Raw genomic sequence first — 17,824 nt, forward strand, 5'->3', positions numbered from 1 at the left:
TCACTTGTCCAGGGTAAACACCAATGACTAGGGGCGGCTACACTTTTATCTTAAAGTATTCTAAAAATCAGAAAGAATACGTTAAAATGAAACTTAGGAATAGTTCTCTAAAAGCAATGGCTGACCTCTCCCCTAGATTGAGAATAAGGCTGAAGCCACAAGTTCAGCATTTCATACCAAGAGGTCACGTCACACAACACTTCTCCAAGAAATGAGTCAGTTCACTGAGAGGTTAACTTGGTAACATTTCTATTAAGAAAAAAGTATCTGAGAATTCATAAACATTTATATTGTCTTCCCAGGGGCAAGGATTAGCCCTGGGCAAGCTGATATTATATACAGACACACACTCAGCCGGAACATAAAGGGGCCTCTGACATGGCTGGGTGTGTGAAGTACTGCCCCCAAAGCTCAGCAGCCTGAGCTGGGTTCTTGGAGTCCACAGAAAGACTGCACACATGGCTCACATACACCATACAGAATCATGACAGGATGAGAAGAACATGAAAAACAAAGCCAAACAGTATTCTCTTCTAGGAAGTCTCTGACTGCCTTCTAAATGCCAAAGTATAAAACAGACAAGAATGCTATACAGATAAAAGGGAAACAAGAATTAACTTTGAAAAATGCCCTTAACAATTTAAAAGCTTTTCTTTCATTAGGTGCTACAAACTCTTAGAGATGTTAAAATATGTAATATTCCTTTGTAAAAAGACTAAACAAAACTCCGTCTTTTTGAGCAAGGCATTCCTAGAACACTGAGGGTCTTAGCTCAGCTCAAGTTCTGCAAGCTCTGTTTCAAAGCTGAGAGGATCAATAGAATCCAAGTGGCCCTTCCCTGCCCCAGGAATCTTGGGTTCTCCTTGGCATAATTAACTTTTCAAAGAGCCTCATATGGGGCTGGAGAGATGGCTCAGCTGTTGAGAGCTCTGGTTGCTCTGCCATAGGTCCCAGGTTCAAGTCTCAGCTCTTACATGGCAGCTCACAGCCATCTGTAACTCCAGTCCCAGAGGATCTAATGTCCTCTTCTGGCCTTCTTGGATACTGCACGCATGTGGTGTAGACACATATGCAGGCAAAATAAACACATTTTAAAAAGAAAGAGCATCATATGATAAAAGTGGGGCTGAGGGTGAGGGCTGAAGTTCCCCTGTCAGTGAGCCAGTTGTGCACTCCCAGGAGACCAGCTGCAGGGCCAACACTCAGGGTCCAGTTCCCCATGCCTGACCTACACATGTGCCACTCCGATCAGCCTTTCAATGGCAGGGGGTGAAGCAGACACGGGAACTATATTCTCTGTGTGTATGAGGGAAAGGGGTGTCCTACTGAACCTAGAGCTCTCCAATTGGCTTGAGGAGTCACACGACACTATGTGCCTGCCTCCCAGCACTCACTGGCACACAGCACCATCTGCAGCTTTTTCTGTGGGTTCTAGGAATCAGTTTACCACCGGGGCCATCTCCCCAGCTCTCGTACTCTTACTGCATGCACTATCGATTCCCACTCCATGTTACACCCCAAGATACTGTCCCAGTCAGCTCTCCTTACTCAGCGACTCTGCCCCTGGAACAAGGAAAGGTAGGCAGCTTTCATCCATCAATCTAAGGAAACATGCTCTCTTGTTAAATATGTGAATTATAAACTTGAGAAACAAAATTATTTGAAAACACATTGCCTAGCTGTGTAACATAAAGCAATGTAGAAGGATGTAAAATCTATCTGAAAACTGAAAGCAGGGTTTCCTGTGTTGGGTGCAGATTCATGGCCAAGAGAAGCTGCCTACTGAAGAGAAGCTGCCTACAGAAGAGAAGCTGCCTACAGAAGAGAAGCTGCCTACAGAAGAGAAGCTGCCTACTGAAGAGAAGCTGCCTACTGAAGAGAAGCTGCCTACTGAAGAGAAGCTGCCTACAGAAGAGAAGCTGCCTACAGAAGAGAAGCTGCCTACAGAAGAGAAGCTGCCTACAGAAGAGAAGCTGCCTACAGAAGAGAAGCTGCCTACAGAAGAGAAGCTGCCTACAGAAGAGAAGCTGCCTACTGAAGAGAAGCTGCCTACTGAAGAGAAGCTGCCTACTGAAGAGAAGCTGCCTACTGAAGAGAAGCTGCCTACTGAAGAGAAGGCTGCCACTCAATCTGCCCCTTCTTCCACTTTAGTAAAGGCCCTAGGTGATACTGAGAGGCAGCACACAGCCTGCACACACAACACATTATAATAGAGAGGCTCAACACTGGGGAGAAGTGTTTAAGGGGCAGGGCAGCAGCAGCAAACATCTGGGGAAGGCACACAGAGACGCTGCTACTTACTGTACAGGTCTGTCTCATCCAAAATTTCAGATTTGATGATTTCTTCGATTACATCTTCCAAGGTAACGATTCCCAAAACTTCATAAAATGGGTCCCCTTCACCTTCATTGTTCACTCGCTGCACAATGGCCAGGTGAGATTTACCTTTAAAGACAGAAGACAACACTGGCGAGGTCATTTTCTGGTTTCTTTAGCAGGTCCCTTATCGACACAGTGGCACACTTTTGTTTTCTTTCTGTATGGGAAGCAAATGCGGGTCCTGTTTGTTCTATCACTGTGCTATGCCACCAACCCAGCACCAACACGTGTGTGTGTGTGTGTGTGTGTGTGTGTGTGTGTGTGTGTGTGTGGTGTACGTCAGGGTCAAACACTGGTTGTCTTGTTCCATCACTCTAACACTGAGACAGGATCTCTAGCTGACACCAGATCCCACTGATTCCCAGGTTGCTTGGCCAGTGAGGGCCCCGGATCCTCCCTCCTGTTTCTACCTTCCCAGTGCACACACTGCTCTACCTGGCATTCTTTCTCTCTTTTGTTTGCATGTATACGTGTGTATGAATTGTGCATATATACCTGTTTGCATGTGTGTGGGCACACATGTGCGCATGGATGTGTGTGGAGACCTGAAGCTGACATCTGGTAGCCTTGAGATCCCTCTTCTCTTCACTCAGGCAAGGTCTCCGTTTAAAGCCAGAGCTCACAGGACCCGGCTAGTCTGCACAGCCAGCTCATCCCAAGGCTCCAGGCTCCCGCCTCCGCCTCCAGCGGCCACCACGCCTACTCAGCTTTTAAACACCACTTTTCACAATTGTGAGGCGAGCACTTTATATACTGAGCCATTTCCCTAGGCCTCGTGCCTCCTTGCCTTTTCACCTGGGTGCTGGAGATTCAAGCCTGTGGAATGAGGCATTGTGCAGATGGAGCTGTCCTCTACAGTGCCCAGGTAGCATTTTTTTGGGGGGGGCAGTGGCAACATTTGATAGCAAGTTATTAAAATCTATGTTCCAGCATTTTTAATGGTGTTGCCAATTACACAATCAAATGGGCAAGGCTTTCCAAGTCATTAAAGAGGGGTGCCAAGGACTGCCACTGTCCTAGGCTGCCTGGTACCTACTAGCTCTCTGCTTCCTAACGGATGTGGCATTGAGCATCATCAGCTCTTCCTCTGTGACACATAAGCAGTTCTCATGAAAGGAGAGAACTCCATGCATCTCCAGGGAGGTCCAGGACCCTTCCTCATATGGTCAACAGCGCCATTTCCCCCAATATTAAATGTTACTGGCCTTCTCCACTACACTTGTCCTGGACCACAGAGCAAAGAGCCCTCCCTTGCCCCAGAATGTCACCATGGAAACAAGAGTAGTCATCACTACCCACACCATACAGCCACACTAGGAGGCTAGAGCTTGTGTCTCTAAGAACATCCTCACAACATCAGTACAAAGTAGATAATTTCTGAGTGGGCATCTTTGGACATTCTACTTGACAGCCGAGACATGCCAAAACACAGTCTACAGTAAGTAATGATAGTTGTCTTGAGAGAAAGGCACATATGCGGCTTGGTTGTGAGTTGCCTTCAGTACAGGGAAGGGACCCAGGACCGCATACACACCGGCGAAGGCTTTACCACTGAGCATGTATCCACTCAGGCCAACTTGATTCCATTACACATCACTTTTAGCTGCTTAGAATGACTACATGAAGAACCATGGTTTAGACACGGGTATCTGGTAGGTATTTTTAAAGAAATGAACAGAGTGAACTTATTTTGTCAAGAAAAACCATGGGCGGAATTCAATGTTAATGGTTAAAACACTGTAATTTCAGTATAAGATTCTAAGAAACTCATATCCATCGCCATGACTTTGGCACCTTCTTAGTAAAAGGTTGTTGTGCACATGTATGTGTACATAAGCGTGCACATACCTGTGCCGGCCAAGTGTGTCTTCTTCACTGATACCCACCTTTGAGACAAGGCCTATCACTGAATCTAAGGCTCACCAACTGGCTGGCCTGTGGCCTATCAGCCCCTAGAGCCGCCTGGCTCTGCCTCTCAGGGCTGGCACTGTAGGCATGTACCAACATGCCCAGCTGGCACTATGGGCATGTACCAATATGCCCAGCTGGCACTATAGGCATGTACCAACATGCCCAGCTGGCACTATAGGCATGTACCAACATGCCCAGCTGTTCACGTGGGTGCTGGAGATCTAAACTAAGGCCTTCATAGTTTCACAGCAAGCATACCAACTACCAAGCCATATCCCCAGCCCCTCAGTAAATATGATAGTGATGAATGTAGCCTTTACAATGTTGAATAATCTGGTGCAGCAACTTTTAAAAGAGCTACAAAATTGGGTGAGGCAATTCTTTTTAGATTCACTTTATCTTATGTGATAGATGTTTTGCCTGCATGTGTGTCTGTGTACCACAGTGTGCCTGGTGTGCCCATAGAGGTCAGAAGAGGATGCTGCATCCCCTGGAACTGGAGTTGTAAGCCACCAGGTCGGACCTGTGGAAGAGCTGCCCCAGTGTTCTTCACTGCTAAGCTGTTTCTCCAGCCCTACTAATTTCTCAACTGACTATAGAAATAATGGGGAAAAAACCACGCATAGATAAATAATCTTGAGTACTAGATGGAACAATGGACCTTTTGAAAAGTTTTTTGTTTTAAATTATGTATAGATGAGTGTGTTTGTATGTGGGTCTGTGCATGTGAGTGCAGGTGCCTGTGAAAGCCACAAGAGGGCACCAGAACCCCTAGAGCTAGAGCTACAGGCAGTCTGTGCAGCCCAACAAGGGTGCTGGGAGCGAGCGGCCTCCAGAAGAGCATCATGTGCTCTTAACTATTGAGCCATCGTGTTTCCTGCCTACAGTAGACTCTTCAAAAGAAACACTAACAGATGAAGAAGGGCTAAGGCAGGTGGAATGCCATGAGTTCTGGGCCAGCCTGAGCTACTTTCTTTCCAAAAAAGGAAAGAAAACCACCCAAGGGCCAGCAAGATAGCTCAGCGCCTACAGAGAGTTGCCATGTTACAGACCTCAGAACCCTGGAGCCAATGGTAGAAAGGGTATGGTAGGATATTTGATCCCATTGTGAACCTGATATTATGACCTAAAAAATCTGTTTCTTGTTTGGTGTGGCTCAGCCCTAGCACACACCTTTAATCCAAGAGCTCTCTGTACACAGGATTTAATAAAGTTAGCCCTAGGTCAAGAGGCAGAGCAAGTAAGCAGACAACAGGGACTAAACACAAGAGAGGGACTTGGAGTTGAAGGATATTAAAGACAGTATGGAGAAGAAGACAAATCGTTTTGGTTTTTAGCATTTTCCTGGGCCATCAGGTGGGCTCCAAACTTTTGACTTTTAGTGTTTCCCTCTGGGACATGAGCTGAGGAGGAAGGTCAGCTGGGCACTTTCTCTGTCCCCCTGAGCTAGCAGGCTTTCACCTCAGCATCTGGCTCTTGAGTCTTCATTGGTAAAAATCAAGTAATTTGGGATTGTCTTTCTTTAAAACAAAAGAGTGCTGGCTCCAAAAAGTTGTTCTCTGACCTCCACATGTACCTTTGCATAGTCACAACTATACTTTCTCCCCGCCCCCCACACACACAGAAATAACAAAAATAAAACAAACCAAAATCAGAAAAAGAAAGCAATTTTAGACTTAGAGAAAAGTCACAAATCCCCTACAGCCTCTTCTCTAGGTCCCCCACTGTCACACCTTGCACCATCATGACATAACTGTTAAACTAAGACACTGCCGTCCATATACTACATTTCAGCTCCAGATACTTTGTTGGACTTCACTGATTTTTTTCCTGCTTCATAGTCCAGTCCAAGTACCCACTGACCAGCTGCCTTGTCTCCCAGTCTCTTGTGGCCTCCAGCAGCTGCTCAGTCTGTGTTTCACGACTCTGATCATCCTGATGTGCACTGCTTAGGTCCCCCTCCAGGCACCAACCCTACTGCACCTCCCAAGGAGGGAGAGGAGCACGTCAGCTCTGCATAGGTTATACTCCGCAAAAGTCTTCTGCAAAGACTTCAGGCAAAAGGATGTTGACGGTTCAGAGTACCCAACACCCACTGGCAATGTAGACAACCTATAAGAAACTTTGACTGGGCAGGGTGTGGTGGTGCACACCTTGGGAGGCTGAGGCTGGCGGATCTCTGTGGTTTGAGGCCAGCTGGTCTACAGAGTGAGTTCTAGGACAGCCAAGGCTATAGAAAGAGACACTGTCTCAAAAGAAAAGAAACAGCCTCTATCTGGCTGAGGAAGTGGCTCAGTCAATGGAGTGCCTGCCACACAGCGTGAGGACTAGAATGTGGCTCCCCAGAAGCCATGTCAGAGCCAAACGCAGTGGCGCTTGTCCACAATGCAGAGAGAGGCAGAGCCCTGAAGCTCATTAGCCAACCTGCCTGGCTGAACTGATGGGTTTCAGATTCAGCGAGAGACTGTCTCAAAAAATAAAAATGAGAGCACAGCATGGTATGCACGCCTTTAGTCCCAGAACTTGGGAGGCAGAGGCAGGTGGATCTCTGTGAGTTCAAGGCCAGCCTGGTCTACAAAGCGAGTCCAGGACAGCCAAGGTTACACAGAGAAACCCTGTCTTGAAAAACCAAAAATAATAAATAAATAAAATGTAGCTAGGTGCAGTGGCACATGCCTGTAATCCCAGCACTGAGGGAGGCAGAAGCAGGCAGATCTCTGGGAGATCAAGGCCAGCCTGGTCTACAAAGTGAGGACAGCCAAGGATACACAGAGAAACTTTCTCAAAAAACAAAGAAAAGACTCAAAATCTACCTCTGGTCTCCCCACAAACAAATGCAAACACACTAACAAGCAAATACAACATATACATACCCTACACACAACTGAAGAAAATTTTGGCATAATATCAAATGTTTTGACAACATACACCTCCCTTTCCCAAATATCTATTACTAAGATTCAGACCCAGGACAAGTGGCTGAGATGTCTATTTAGCAAACCAAAGCGGAGCTGGCCTCCAGGTTCTCCCAGCATCCCACAGTCCCTACTTGTTACAGGGCATGGCTGGCACATCCTGCCCTCTACCTTGAGCTTTCCAGCCCAGGGGCTGGGCTTCTTCTACCCCAGAGGCTCTTCACTATATAATCCAGACATTTTGGTTCTCTCTCTCTCTCTCTCTCTCTCTCTCTCTCTCTCTCTCTCTCTCTCTCTCTGAATGCTTTCTCTATGCCACAGCCCCTGTTCTATCTCCACATCTGCATAGCGACTTCCCTGGCCTTGTACCTTGGGACCAGTGAACCTGTCCAAGAGCTGTCCCCAATAAACTTGCCTTTATACTTTAATTTGGCTTGAATTGGCTCATTTCCTTGGTGGAGAATAGCTACCGCCTATCTGTGAGGCCAGACTTTCTCCTCACTGCACTGCACTGCAGAGTGAAGGCGGGAGCGAGAGAGTCCAGCTGCCTCACATTCAGCTGATAATACAGACCCCAAACCGTATAGGCAACGACACTACTCCTAGTTTTCTGTTTTGGAAAACAGCTATATTTAATAAAAATGCTGCTTGTGTTAACACACAATGGATTCATTATTGGCCTTTAAAATGGTTTGATAGGTAAATATGTTTTAAATTTCAAGGTTTTAAATTCACATACAGCACACATCAAGACTTATAATCCATATAAACATAAGTTTAAGGGTATTTTAAAACTATTCATTGCCATGTGTGTGAAAGAAGACAGTTTTTGTGGAGTCTCAAGTCAGTGTTTTTCTGTCTTCAGGTAGTTTCCGGAACCAGCCTCAGGTTAGCCGGCTTTCCAGCAAGTGTCTTTGTGCTGAGTCATCTCTCGGGCCCCATCAATAATGTTTATTAGTCTAAACGGTCTGTTCAACTCAACAAATTAAAACAGACCACGTGACAACACTTTGCATTGCTGCTTTGGAGGATGGGTGAGGGCCAAGGAAGAACTTGGGCTCCCAAGTTCAAGAGTCTTGGATTTGAACTCCAACAACTGGCTGATACCCACCAGGCCCGATAACCGAGGAGCCATGGGAGCATTTCTGATGCCAGTCTCCTTATCTTGAATACCAGGCTGTAACTGCTCCTGCACAGGGTTGGTAGGAAGGCAAACACCAACAGAGGCGGTGCCCACCATCTGATGGGTAACTCATTGTTATGGGACCACATTGCCAAAGTCTAATGCACCATCAACTTATTACCAGCTTAACTGGAAGAAAAAGAGAGGATCTACATCAAACATATACAGTCATTAAGAGAGGTGTTTCAATTTCAGAATAGTCTTTTAAAACACAGAAGACATCTCTCAAACATAATACTGGTTTTCTCAAAGTATCTAAAACATAGCTATAAAGGAAGTGAACATAAACATGACATGGAAACCTCAAAAGCAGCTACTGTCTGTATAAGTTGAAAAAAATGACAGGGCATATGAATGGGAGTGCTTTAAATACAAGGCCAGGTAACCATTTGAACTGGGCAAGTTCACCTGAACTCAACCAGCCCACCAAACTCCATATATTCTCTGGAAACCAGCTGGCTCCTACCCTGGCTCTACGGGACAGCTGATCCCGCTGCACTCACTTGCCCATCTACACTTCTACCCTGTTGCCACTGAGGTGACGGTGTTTCCAAGTCTAGAAATTTGGGCTGTTCGACTTAGGCTTTCTAAGTTTTCATTCATCTCTAGCAACCTCACATTCAAAGAACAAAACTACTTTGAGCAAAGGAGACTTGAGGGGAAACTATGAGCCACAGATAGCAAGGCTGCAGGAAGCCCGGCAGCTCGGCTCTAGTCAACTGGCCAGCAGGTTTCTCACATCTGCCTTCCCAGGGACCCAACATAAGCAGTTAAAAATTCTTGGTGAATGCTGTCTGTCGAAAGTTAAATTCTTTTGCTATTCCCAGCTTGTGATCATTTAAAAGGAATTTTCCAAAGCAAGGTCTAATATTAGACTCAAAATGAAGTTTCCATTCCACCGAGGCGCTACTCTCACAAAGTAACTACTGCATAATCAGATTGTCTTGGAGCGACTCGTTTGCATGCATATGGACATACTTGAAATACCAGCTCCAAGCACGGCAGATCTGGGAAGGCCTTACCCCAGGAGAAGCCATTTTTGTGAATTAGGCTACTTGGACTGAAAACGCAGTTTTTCTCCCAGCCCCTTGCAGCCACTCTCACCCTCACTCTGCTCTGCACTCACTGCCCCACAGCCACACGCTCTCAGCTTTGGAATTTCTGGTGAGAAGTCCTGTTTCCTGAACCCATTTCCTGGTGTGCCCCTCAAAATGGGAGGTGGGGGTGGGTGCCTTTGGAGACGTCATTCCAGGCACCTGTGTCAGTAATTGTTCACTGTAGAAACCGGAGTCTTCAGGCCTCACCTGGAGATAAAACTGTAAACAACTCTCTAAGAAAGAAAACTGTAAAAGTGAACTTCCTCTTTTGATTTGAGAGAGGGTCTCCTGTAGTTTAGACTGGCTTCAACTCACAGCAATCCTCCTGCCTCAGCCAGAACAGGAGCATTCTCAGCTGGAGGGCTGGAGGAGTTAAGGCAGGATGAGAAGCAGAAAAGCAACTTGGAGACACATAAAGAGCCAATGAACTGGTACACGGTGCAGCACTTGGGAGGCAGGGGCGAGAGCATCAGGAGCCGAGGGCACCCTTAGTTAGCTATGTATCAAGTTCCTGACCAGCCTGAACCACATGAGACCATGTCTCAAAAAAACTAATACCCCAAACACAAGAAAGAGATTAAAAATGCATAGATTCTCACTTCTGCAGGACAACAATACAGAGCTGGTGAGTAAGCACAATGTAGGAAGGCACCTGCCACCAAGCCTGACACATGCTCACATGTCCCCTCCACAATAAGCAAACACTAAATAAAAAATTACAGAGGTCAACAAAATGTGTGGTTTTAGGTATCAAATATTGCTAAGACTTTTAGATATACATCATAGGTTAAATAAACTAAATGAATGACTTATAAAACAAAGCACAGGCCAGGGACATGGCTCGAAGGCAGAATTCTTAACCTAGGAAGCCTGGCTCCAGTCTCCAGGACAGCACAGAACAGGATGTGAGGGTACACACCTGTAGCCCCAATACTGAGGAGGTGGAGGCAGTAGTATCACAAATTTGCCATCATTCTCTGCTACACACATAGCTTCAGGCTAGCCTGGGCTATATGAACACCCTCCCCCCAAAAAGGCATAAATTGCTGGCATAAGAGCTTGGAGAGGGCCTTCTTTGGCCCAGCTGTAAGGTGTTAGACTTATAGCTACTTTTAACTGTTCTGTATTTAAACCTCTAAACCTTCGGCTTCCAATTGGGTCCTTAAACAGGACCAGAAAGCACCTAATCAGCCTTTATCAAAGTGAAGGGCTTTATGGCTGGCTCCATTCAAATCATGAGACAAGATTATATAGTCATCTGCTGGGCACTCCCTAACTGCATGGACCCAAGGCAGAGGCGTGCACAGGCAGGGCTTCAGACGCAAGTCTTGCCTCCGAGTTAGACCAGGTAATACCAACAAAGTAGAATGAGGGTCAGATTTCTGCTCCATCGCCCCTTGTATCAAAGTTTCTTATTTGTGTCTTCTCTGTGGACTGGGGTAAACCAGCTCAGAGCGATTAGGGGCATGCTGCTAGGCCCAAATATTCAGCATCATACACCATCTGTATTTTGATCACCAGACGATGTCAATACCCAACAGGATTAGGCTGACAAGAGCGTGTGTCACCCACTGCCTGATGAACAGACAGCCGCTTTTGCTCTGCTCCGTTGCTGGCAATGACGCGAAATTCAGCAGTAGACAAACTGAAACAGCTGGGGAAGAGATCCAAGGAATTGGGAACAAGCACACACAGCTGTACTAATAAAAAAAATGACATCCAGTAGTCAAAAAGACCTAATGATCTGAGCACAAGGCAAAGGGAGCCTGTGGAGTCTTCAGACATGACTCAGGGCAGGAAGTAAATAAACAGGCAATCCTGTAAAGAGAAACAAGCTGGCATTTCAAAATCCCCATTACTGTTGCACTGCATGGCTCCAGGAGGCACCATCAGAGTGGGACGTCACCACTCCCTTGCTCACCAAGGACAGAGCAAATGAAATGCTTGGCAGGCCTCCTAACAAAGCTACTGTAGGAACGCAGTCAAGTTCCCAAGAGTCAGCTCTATGGGACTAATGATGAAAGACATGCGTGTTCTCCAGAGCCAGAGCAACCTGAGGTGGGGATATAATGTAATGGCTGTACTTAAGATCTCCTGAGGAAAGGCTGGAGAGATGGCTCAGCGGTTCAGAGCACTGGCTGTTCTTCCAGAGGCCCTGTGTTCAATTCCTAGCACCCATATGGCAGCTGACAACTGTCTGTACCTTCAGTTCCAGAGGCTCTGACACCCTCACACAGACATACATACAACAAGTGAAACACCAATGCACATAAAAATAAATAAATCTTTTTTAAAAATCTCCCAAGGAAACTAGACCATGTTAGCCAAGGAAGTCAACACAGTTTAAATACCACGGGTTTAATCTGACTTACAAGTGAACAGACTGGTCAGGAGACACCTGCCTAGAACATCACACATAGCTCATAAAATACTCTGTAAGTATCAAGAACTCAACAGTCACGTGAGTTCACTTCTTCATTCAACAAATGTGTATTAAATGACTAGGCCCACCCCACAGGAAACGGGTTCTCAAGGAACATTCCAGCAGGAAGGCAGACACTAAGAGAAACTGACAAAAAGGTACAAGGGATCGGGCTTGGTGTATTTCTGAGGAGAGAAAAGGTGGTGAGGTCGCATTGAATACGGAGAACACCTTCCTGCCAAACAAAGCTGAGGGACACAAAGAAGCCAGACAAGTAAATGGGCTGGGCAGTCTGTGGGTAGAGGGACAGCAGAGGCCCTGACAGGGCAATGCTTCATGTGCTGAGGGAAGAGACAAGGCCAGTGTGGATGGGATAGACCCAGCAGACGGAAGCAGTTAAGAGGCGGAGCCGGGGCATCACAGATGGCCACCTTCACTCTCAACCTGACTGATTTACAATCAAGCCTACGAGATACACCTCTGAGACTGCCTGACAGTTTCTAGGGAAGTTTCATGAGGGCGGGCAGACCATTACACAGGCTAGGATTTCCTATTGTAAAAAGTGTGTGTGTGTGTGTGTGTGTACACACGCAACATCTATCAAATCTCTATTTCTCCAATGTAAGCACAATATAACCTCACATTCTGCTGCCAGGCCTTCCCTGCCCGGAGGTACCCTCAAACCATGAACCAAAACAATCCCTTTTCCTTTAAGCTGTGCTCTGTAGCCAGGTGCAGTGGTGCACGCCTTTAATCCAAGCACTAGGGAGGCAGAGGCAGGCAGATCTCTGTGAATTCAAGGCCAGCCTGGTCTACAAAGAGTCCCAGGACAGTCAGGACTGTTACACAGAGAAACCCTGTCTCGAAAATTAAAAACAAACAGAAAGGTGTTCTGTTCGGTATCTGGTCATAGCAGTGAGAAAAGTTAACACAACCAAGATACAGACATGAGCCTTCCCTCTGGATGGCCAGCGAGCCACTGAAGGCTCTGAGCAGGGCAGGGGTATGAGCTCCGTGGCATTTTAGTCATCCTGGCTGCTGTGCTGAGAGTCCTGACCAGCTGTGGAAAGAGCATGGGGGCAAGGTGGGAGCAGCAAGGCCAGAGAGGAAGATACTTCATAGCGCGAGTGAGGGCGGCAGCATGGAGAGGAGGCTGGAGCTTTGGACGCACATCCTTCTCCGCCTTTCCCAGTGCAGGCAAGGACTTCACTGTTTGTATCAACACCTCCTCCTCCCTCTGCTTTTTCTCTTCACCATCCTCAGTCTTCATTATTTATTCATATGTTTATGGGCTGGCAAGATAGCTCAGGGGGGAAAAGCACTGTGGCCAAGCCTAAAGACCTGGTTTGATCCCTGAGACACACATAGTGGAAGCAAAGGACCAGTATCCTCTGACCTCCACGTGTGTACTATGGTGCTCACATGACCACATACACAGACACACAAGTATGATTTTTAAAATGTATTATTGATTTGTCTTTTTGGTTTCTACTGTTTGTAGCACTAGTATAACAATAAGAAACATTAAAAAGAAACAATTCCATTCTCATATCTCCAATGTCCCCCACGCCTCTTGACCCACTGCTTTGGGGTCAGCTCAAAACCGACCTATTAACTGCTGTTTTCACAGTTCCAGGAATGTTACAGGGGAGGGTTGAAGAGGTCATACTCCTGTCCCACCCAGACAGGTGAGGTGCAGACTCTGAGAACTCAGATGAAAGGGTTAGTAGCTCCTCAATGACAGCACCCAACTAAAAGGGGCCAGGTGGGCCTGGGTAGAGAGAGAGCCACCCAAGGCTTTGCAAGATGCCATTGGCATGTGTCAGGCCCCCAAAACCCAATACCAGAAAGGAGGGGGGACCAGAGAGGTCATCTTGGAAGTTTTGCAGTTCTCCCATGTCAGAAGGAATCTAGAGAGCATCAAGAACTGTCACAAAAGAGTGACAGCACTACGGAAGCAGAGGAGGAAATGTATGGGTTTACAAAGTGAAATGGCCACAGGGTTTAGCAGATAAGACCACACTGCTGATACAAACTATGATATCCAAAAAGCAGGGGCAGGCTGCTCGGCGAGCACCCCTGTACCAGCCATCTTGACCTCAGCCAGGCAACCTGGTACATTTCCTAAGCAGCTAGAAGGTAGGCACTGCCCAGGGCTCCAGGGAACTGAGGGCAGTACAGGGGACAGGTAGACAGCCGCACAAGAGACAACACCATAGGCTCCCTGGTTAGGATCATTGATAAGGGTTAGACATCCGGGAGGCAGTCAAAGAGAGCAAGATACTAAGGTCTCTGGAGTATGGATCAGAAGACAGCACACACCACTAACAAATCACAATTCTGAGTCCCGAGGGAAGTTGGGGATAGGTGTGGCCCTGATTGAGGCTGCTGGAAAAGCCTGAGAGGCCATAACAGGGCCACAGAGAACTGGTGGCTGCTGACTCAGAGGGCTCCACTCAGCCTGGGCAGGAAGGCAGGTACTGTAGGGGAGGTCCACCTGGCTGCTAGAAGGCAGCACAGTGGTTTTCACATAGACAGCGGCCTTTTTAGGAAAGTACCGGTGGGCGGGGTGGTTAGAGTCCCCCACCACCCAGGACACCGTCTTAGGTGGGTAGGTTCTTGACACCTTCTGAGCCTTCCTAGGCTTCTAACCCTTTACTATCATGCTTGATTTCTAACTCTACCTAAAGTATGATGTGTATCAGGCAGCGTTTCCATGCCCCAAGCCCCCACCCCCACGCAGAAACACGTGCAATTCTGAACAGAGTGCATCGTCAGATTCTCCCCGAGTACCTGTCTCTCTCCACCTTCCCCGCGGCTTCTTGTCTTCTCCTGTAAGGAGCTCACTTCCCACCCTCCTCCCCCAGCACCTAGCCTGATGCTCAACTCACTCTCTGCACACAACAGGAAAGAAGGCAAAGAGGCCAGCAATCACCGGACCCCCAACTCCTCACTACCTTAACACAAGCTCGCCCTGCACGGCCACACCCGGGCTCTCAAGTGGGGTCTCTCTGATAGTACAGAAATGGGCCCTTTCCTCCTGAATTTCCTCCTCAGCTCCATAGAAGCCCGGAGAAAAGCCTCCATGACAAGTCATACAACTCACACAGACAGCAACTGTCTCCTGGGTTTTTCTAGCAACCACACAGGTGCACACTTGCACGTGCCTTGTAGAGCTACTGTCCGCCGTGGTGACGGGACTGATACGACAAGAAAAGCAACAGTGGTTTAACTTGCCAAAAAGGAAGCCATGTGAATAAATTTAATTTAGAGAGTTAACTACTTCTGTACTTCTTAAAGCTAAAGTAAAAATAAAACAGTAAACTTCATGGTTTTTAAAAAGTGTTTATTTTACCTTACTGTCCCCACTAGAGCTAAGTACATTTTTTCCAATTGAATTTTCCCACCATAAAGTAACCAGAAAAATGTGACACAGATCTTAAAATACTGCTCCATAAACAATGTGCGTGTGTATATATAGAAGCACTTGCTGTATATAGAAATCCCTGGGTCTACATGATGAAAGCCGCTGCTATTCTAGGACATGAAAGCCCCCCCTTACCAAAAGCATTACTACTTCCCAAAGTCCCAAAGACTGAGGAGTAAGTGGCCACCCACACCTCCTCAACGGCAGCGCCCCACACCAGCCGCCAGTGACATACTCCCAGGGAGGCCTGGGCTGCTAGGGCAGCCTCAGTGAGGGTACAGGCTTATGTGACATAGATAAGACCATGCAGCCGGGCGGTGGTGGCGCACGCCTTTAATCTCAGCACTCGGAAGGCAGAGGCAGGTGGATCCCTGTGAGTTCGAGGCCAGCCTGGTCTATAAAATGAGTCCAGGACAGGCAAGGCCACACAGAGAAACTGTCTCAAAAAAACCCCAAACCAAAACCAAATAACAAAAACAAAAACCATGCAGTTGTTAGAAATCTGAGTTGTCTACGATGAAGAGGTGGAGGGGCACAGTTTTCAACGGCTGGCTCGCCCCTACCCTATAACTGCTGGAGCAACTCTTGAGGTCAGGGAGGTGGTTACTGACTGGGTGATCATGCCCTATGAGGTACCCGTGAGAAAAAAAAAAAAACTCACTGTACTGATTTTAAGAGATCATTTTGGGTGGGCCTGGTTCAAACAGTTGGAAGGCCTTAAAAGCCAGAAGGTGGCCTTCTGAAGGAGAGAAGGCACGTCCCCTGTTGAAGACAGTGTCAGATGAGCCTGTGGGTCCAGCCTGCAGAAGGCCTTCTCCTCCCAATTGCCAGTCCTGCTTGTTTTGGACTTTTAGACAGCCCCGTGAGACAGAGACCAGTTCCTAGGTGCACAAGCACTTATATCTTGCTGGTTCTGTTTCTCTGGCTGAACTGTGACTGACAGATTCCGGACCTGTACCACAAAGAGATGTAGCAGAGTAGATGCCAAAAGAAAAACTAAGCCAGGTGATGGTGGCGCACGCCTTTAATCCCTGCTCTCAGGAGGCAGAGGCAAGCGGGAGCTTGAGGCCAACCTGGTCTACAGAGTGAGTTCCACAACAGGCTGTTATACAAAGAAACCCTGTCTCAAAAAACAAAACAAAGCACAATTAAACTTCGTGTAAGCTCTCATGTCCTAAAGGCAAGACAACAGCAACAGATAGCCTGTGCAGACACCGTGACGGTGTGAGGCCACAATGAGACAGAGCCACTCAGTGACCTTCCCAGTGGAAACAAAAGCGAGTAAAGGACCCTTCCAAAGCAAAAGGTTAACCTAGACTACCAGAAGCCAGGTCCCTCACACTAGCCCATTCTTGTCCCCCGTGGGCCTCCCCTCTGTGTTGAGCCCCAGCTGTAAGCCATGGAGGGACTCACATTCCCACTCCACCAGCAGCTCGGTGTCTGTCTGGTTTGTTCTTCAGTCTTGTGGCCAGAGCCTTTAGCCGGGAACCCACAGTGAGGTAATTAATAGAAAATTCCAGCCATCGTGCGACTTGCTTACTGGCCCATCCAAATGATTTGTGAGGAGGCCTCGAGAACCAGCAGGACAGAGATGGACGAGTTTTTCCATTAGGTCCCCCTTTCTCTGAGGATTTAAAGACTTGGATTTTCCCATCTTTTGGGGAAATATGTTCTTATAAATAGTGAGGCATGTCGGGCATCTCCACTTCATCTTTTTTGGTGGTCTGCAGCACGCACTGGAATGTTTTCCTAGTAAATGATCAGCAATGGAAACTATGGCTAGGACAAAAGATGGCTCTTGGGCTGAGATGATGGGAACCTTCTCATCTCTCCCAAGAGACAGGTGGCTCCTCTATAGAGCTGAGGGCTCATTTTAGCCAATGAGCCTATTCTCGGCTTTCCTTTAGACTCAGCTCTGGTGGAGATATGGATGAGGCTGAGAGTGCTGGTTAGGTAAGCATCCCACAGCCTAGGAATGGTCCAGCCCAGCTGAGAAAAGAGATTTAGGAAGAACATACTGTTGGTGGCTTCAGTCTTAAGACTCTTACGACTACCTTGAGCTTTAATTTTCAGGATGACAAGCATTTAGAACTTTGTGAACTGTACATTTTTATGTCAGCTAACCTCACCTTCTGGGTGGTTTCTACAGTGAAAGTAAGATAGGCACACACCTTCATGCACAAAAATGGTTTCTGCTGTGATATTACACAGTGTATCAAAATGATCTAGGCACAGACATTATGCTCATATCGTACCCCAGGGCTGGGTTTGTGGCTCAGTGGTAGTGTGTTTGCCTACTATACATGAGGTCCTAGGTTCAATCCCCAGGACCATAAACAAAAACCAAAAGAATACTGAATACCAAATCACACTATTCATGTGCATAACAGCGGAAATTTTAGAGAAGTCATTAGGGTTTTGTTGTTGTTGTTTTATTTTGTTTTTTGTTTTTTTAATTGGCTTAAAGGGAAAGTCACTTCAGCTTAGTGG

At 47.0% G+C, this 17,824-nt stretch overlaps 1 protein-coding gene across 3 annotated transcripts in view; it reads right to left on the reverse strand.

Moving 5' to 3' along the window:
• Positions 1–17,824, reverse strand: part of CNNM2 (cyclin and CBS domain divalent metal cation transport mediator 2) — a 126,506-nt gene that overhangs the window by 27,998 nt on the left and 80,684 nt on the right. For all 3 annotated transcript variants that reach the window (XR_014775684.1, XM_084763167.1, XM_084763166.1), the window contains exon 2: positions 2,302–2,445. Coding sequence is in view for 2 of the 3 variants with exons in the window: in XM_084763167.1 (XP_084619293.1) it covers positions 2,302–2,445 (144 nt within the window). In the remaining variant the exon portion in view is untranslated. The remainder of the gene's footprint in view (positions 1–2,301; positions 2,446–17,824) is intronic.

The sequence above is a fragment of the Acomys minous genome, assembly GCF_964271855.1.
Source record: "Acomys minous genome assembly, chromosome: 2".
Taxonomy (NCBI): Eukaryota; Metazoa; Chordata; class Mammalia; order Rodentia; family Muridae; genus Acomys; species Acomys minous.